The sequence below is a fragment of the Morone saxatilis genome, unplaced genomic scaffold, assembly GCF_004916995.1.
Source record: "Morone saxatilis isolate NCDOM2014 unplaced genomic scaffold, NCSU_SB_2.0 Contig24, whole genome shotgun sequence".
In the NCBI taxonomy this organism is placed as follows: Eukaryota; Metazoa; Chordata; class Actinopteri; family Moronidae; genus Morone; species Morone saxatilis.
The window spans coordinates 10711509-10717133 of NW_023339807.1; the positions used below are offsets into that span (position 1 = coordinate 10711509).

Sequence of the window (5625 nt, forward strand, 5' to 3'; positions counted from 1 at the left end):
CAACACACACAAAGTAGATTTGGGCTAAATGAGGAGATTGTTTTAGTATTTTGAACAGAAAATATTGTTTGCACTGGGCAGGATCCAAGTCCAACTGTAACTCACTGCAGCAAATAAGCTTGTTCATTACATGATGATTTAAGGACTACATAGTTTTGTAAAATGTCCTTCATTTTGACTACTTCTGATGGATGAACCCTGAGCTGGGTTTTAGGAAGGTCATTTTTTGTGGCAGATTTTATTTGTAAAGTTTGGGACAGAAGACAAAAGTTCAATTTTTGCAATCTAATTTTATTTGAAAGAAGTTCATGTGAGGCAAAACGTATTGTTAAAGTGGTGCAACATTTGTTGAACTATATAACTGTCTGGCTGCAGCACACAATAAAATACATATAAATGTATAAATCTTTATAGTTAGTTGCCTCTTATATAGAGGTACCTTATATCCTCAATTTGACACACACACACTTGAAATGTACTTAAATGAAACTTTTTCTTTCTTTGTGGTTACATTAGTTGTTGCTTGACAATTTCTTCTAGGTCAGAGTCTCCTGAAGGAAGGTTGTGTGAAATAAAGAGAAAGTTATACAGTAGATTATATGTAGTAATCAAATAGTGTGCTGTCGTTATATAGTGTACCTCTGTACAAGCCCCTGAGGAGGCAGATGTAATGAAGAGCCCTTCAGGCTTGATTATGCGGTCAAGCTACTCAAATGTAATTATAAGACAATGTCGGCTGTCTGCCTTTAACTCACTGCTCTCTCTGCTTCTTGCTGCGCTCTGCATCTGATTTAATCCACCTCAACAGGTTGGTGAGAGGTTCAATCACACTCTCATACAAGACAAGTGCTTCTGAAGCGTTTATTGAGTAGTAAAAGAAAGAAGGACTCAGAGAAAGGTGGGTTTGGGCAACAGTGGAAGTACTTCTGTTCCTTTTCTCACATTCTTACTTTATGATGGATATCTCCATCTTTTACCAGAATGTTCTCAAACTTTCTAGACCTGTGGCAAGATCAGAGATGATGTCTGCACGTGTATTATCAACCAACGTCTATCGGTGGATAAATGGGCTGTGAAACAATGTGAAATAACAAAATGGCAGGGGGGACATTTTATTTGTCTCTTGCTTTTGTTTGCAAGGCTCACTTACCAGCTGTAGGTCATTATGTTCGCAGACTGAAAAATGTAACGCTGTGTATGAGAAACACCTATCTATACCTCGAAGCGCTCTACAGCAACAATAACTGACACACAAGTACATACATAACTGTACATAGGTGGTATCACAGTTTGGTAACTGGTCTTAGATCAAATCTGTAAACCAGAGATTAGAGGGAAAGATAAAACCAGTCAGCATTTATTCAGTCTGATGTGTTCATACAGGAAGCTCTTAAAAGTTAGATAAGCTGTAATATAAACATATTAATGCAATATAATTATGAGAATCTAATAAAAATGTTCCAAGTTGTGGGAAGCCGGAGAGGGCATGGGTCTTTGAAGGCAAATCTCGACAAAGCACGGTGATTTTGTGAGTTAATCACCTTAGTTGTAATTTTTAATGGCATTAATCCTATTTGGAGTTTTTCCACATCATTAACTCTGTTTAAATTATGTAATTTGCCCAACTCAGAAGTCGAGCCATTTTCTAACGGTACAGCCTCCATCTTCATCGAGCCAGCTGAGCCACAGTTTCCTCCTTGAAAATGTGTGATTGGTGGATTTGACTACAGACTTGACACTGGTGCTAAATCACTTTGGACTGTGTTAGATAACTGCAGCCTCTTGATTTGCAGACCCCCAAAATGTCCCCAATGTAGCAGGAATGACAGTGTCTGAAGAAGCTGTGTTGAGGCTGTGCTCTAGGAAAAGGACAGAAGCGCCTTTTAGTTTTTTGTCTACCATTGGATTTTTGGTTGTTTTATATTAACAGGGGAATTCTGCAGCTAGAACACCGGAATTGAAAAATAGATAGAGATAACAGACTCTGCCCGTCAAACTGCTAGCAGCCTATCAGGGAAATGAATTCTAGGTTTCCTGTCTTAGTTTGCAACCTGATAACCTTAAATCCCACCAGGCCTGAGATTGCCCCTTTGGCTTAATCAAAATCTCAATCACATATTTATTGTAAAACAATTTTAAAAAATCAGCAAATTTTCATTTTCCCTTTTGGAACCTCAAAGTGAAGTTTTCAGTTTTTCCTCTCTACAGTTACACTACAAGTTTTCCACAACTCTGCAGTTCTCCGCAAGACAGATCGGTTTACCCAGTCAGTTTGATCTGGAAAAGAAAAAACAACCAAAGCACACTTCTATCACCAGCAGTAACAAAATAATCTGAAGAAGGAAATGAAAGACGTGCAGAGTAAGGCAGAGAAAAAGTGGGAATGCCAGTTGTTCCTAAACTCTTTTTTTGTTTTGGAGACCATTGACATCAAAGTAAAGGGACTGAGATGGAACAGAAAAGTGGTGATTTGCCAAAAGACACAACTATTCAACTTTTCATAATGGTTCTGTTGACCATCATTAATGAAGTAAATAGTCGTCATGCTTCACCTTGCACCACAGCTGAGACTGTCACCACCACCACTTCTCAGAACTCACATTCAGTGTAATGTAACATAATAACCTCAGTGTCTCTAGCAGATACGCATTAGGAACAAGTGATAACATTAAAATGCAAATGAGCCTCATTGAGCTAAGTGGATATTACAATGTGCTTCTGAACACCATGAACATATTTATGAAACTATCATTATCTAAACCAGCCAGTGTCTTTCTCTCTCCCTCTCTCTCCCTCTCCCTTTCCTTTCTCTAATGTCACTTTCTTTCTTTTTTTGGGTTAGTGTCACAGCAGTGGTCAGAGTGTAAGTTCATCATTAGAGCTTCATTATGGGACATTGTATTCGGTCTACAATGAAATTGAAAATGCCTCCTTCTATTTTCTTTTAAAGAGTTCGGAGGCTGTGGGGTCAAGAGTGTGAGGTTGTAATTTGCGTCAAATTTAACTTTACATTTTTTTCCCAAGCATAGCTGTAACCTGAGCAATTAGATGAGAAATTGAATCTGACTGCGTATGTGTATGCAAATATACTGAAAAAAAAAAAAAAACCCTGGAGAGATCAGAGAATTTTACTTTGCTGTGAGCAACATGAATGTTTCTCTTGTGCAGGTATCACCGTGCAACAATCCTCAATCAAATGTTTCTGTGTTTAAAAACCAACACAGACTCTATATAATGAAACCATTCATGACTATAAAGGGCAGCAAACAAAATAAACACTGCCTCATCTCTCTGCCTCAGACACACATGCTCTTTGACAGTCTGATAAACTTACTGACTTCACTGATTTGTATTAAAAATGCAATATTTCTTATTATAAATCAAGTTACATTAGAATTATGAGATTCTCTTACCAGCCATAGTTGAAATGCCGAGGATCACGCCGATGGATAACTCAATCTGTGTTCCCTGCAAACACACACACACACACATTACAGAAGTTAGTGTGTAAGGCCAGAGAGCTCAGTGTGTCGTTCTATAATACAAACCAGAAATTGCATCATTGCATTTTCTGTGCATCACCATAAGGGTCCACGGTCCTTTTTTAATCGCTACCAATGATAAATTCCTCTGTTTTAATGTCTCCCTTACATTAACTAAAGGTCTCTCTCCTATTTACTTTTTAGCTTAAAGGTCTAATTTAAAATGCTAAAACAAGGTTTAACTCAAAGGGCAATAGTAGCCTCTAACCAAAGTCTACTTGTATCATTAAAGACTTTTTAATGGTTTTCTAGAAGCTTTCAGTCTTTCAGTTTATGGTTTCCTGGCTTTAGTTCAGACCTCTTATCCCATACAAAATGGAGAGCAGCCTGAGATCTTCAGGCAGGGTACATTCGTTTCTCTCACTGTCTGGACTGAGTCAGACCTTGACAGTAACATTAACTTTAAAAAATACAATTTTACTTATTGATTTCTTTTTTCAAACTTTTCCAGTCTGCTTTGTAAAGGAGCAAAAACACCATTCTGGTTGAAATATTTTTTATAATATCTTCACATTCTACTTTTTGTTACAGTATATTAGTTTTTGGGCAAAGCCATTTCATTGTGCTCTATTTAGGTTTAATCTCTCTGTTTCTCTAGTATATATTCTCACTTTCTACTTGTCTTCCCACCTCATTGTAGAGGCCCCCCTATAAGAATTCATCGTCTCTGTGTTAAAAACCAAATGAATTAAGTCGATGAATTCATTCCGTTCCACTGGGTTTGAATTTCATTATTTGAACAACTTCACAAAGACATAATACAGAGTGGAGAAACAGAGAGGTCTACCGAACAATGAGAGCAAACAGGAAATATACTGAGCGATAAATACAGCAGCATCAAATAAAATTATACCTTTGTCTCGCTCCTTCCATGTTCCATTTAAAGATTCCTACAGTATTACACAACATATTCTTTATGCACAGGTTTCCCCTGTATAAATCAAACTCTACACTGAGCTACAGGGGAGCTCAGCACTGCATGAAGCAGACAGACTTACAGCAACAATCATGATGCAGTTGTCCAGGAATCCAAATCCAACAAAAGGGAGTGCATTGTGCAGCAGAACTGTAAAATAACACAAATAATTCATTACCAACAGACAAAGTAAACACAGAATTTGCAGATTGTGTCTACATTAATAAATAACAACCCATTAGACATAATTGAGCCTTGCAGAGCAGAACTGTAACAGAATAAACACAGAAGATATAAGATGCAATAACATAAAACACTTTTGTGCTGAAAGGAAAATGAAGCTGCTGTTGGGAGATGCTTGGAAAGAACAGAAGATGGATCATAACTCTAGTTATTTATTCATGCGTGTTTCTAATAAGTTGCTATAACAGATTTAATAGAAAAACAGCTGCAAATTAGTGTGAAGAAGAATACGCTTAATAAGATAGGTCTAAGTGTCTGAGGTAAATCACAAGCACATTGATTGGAATCATGCAATCTCAATCTCTATGAAGTGGTAGATATATTAAGTTCATATGTTCTGATAACTCTGATGCCTTATTTGATCGAAATTGTGCCAATGTTTTACTTTGGTATATGCTTTGCTAACACAATAAAGAATATATAATCCTAACTTTGTGGGCTAAATATATATTACAAGGGACATGAAACTATGACAAAATTAATATAAGACTATAAAACTGATGTCACATGAGGAAAATTAAAAAAATTAAATAAAATGTAATACATTCTTAAAATGTAATTAGTGAGTAAGATATATAATCTTATTTCTGTAGCACAGTCTGTGCTACTGGTACAACTGACTGGCAGAAAAACAAACAGGAACAGTCTTTTCCTAAAATGGAATGAATTTCACATTTGAATATTACAAAAGATTCGACCTCGACCTTTTGTGTAAATAGTGTCATAAATATGAAGCAGCTCCATTTCCAGATCAAAAAGCTATCAGAATGTAAATATTTCTACAGAGAGTGATGTATTACATGCATGAAAGATTCCCTCTGTGTGTTGTGTGTGTATATAAGATATACAGTATAATATGCTGTTTTGTACCATGAAAGTATATTCTAAATGTCACCCACCACCACCCCAGAAATGTTTAGTCTA

General features: G+C 36.5%; 1 protein-coding gene across 1 annotated transcript in view; it reads right to left on the reverse strand.

Annotated features, from left to right (window-relative positions):
• Nucleotides 1-5625, reverse strand: part of LOC118336273 (transmembrane protein 65-like) — a gene marked incomplete in the record, with an annotated part of 36876 nt that overhangs the window by 13351 nt on the left and 17900 nt on the right. The window contains 2 exon segments of the mRNA XM_035672882.1: nt 3414-3468; nt 4541-4608. Coding sequence (XP_035528775.1) covers nt 3414-3468; nt 4541-4608 — 123 coding nt within the window.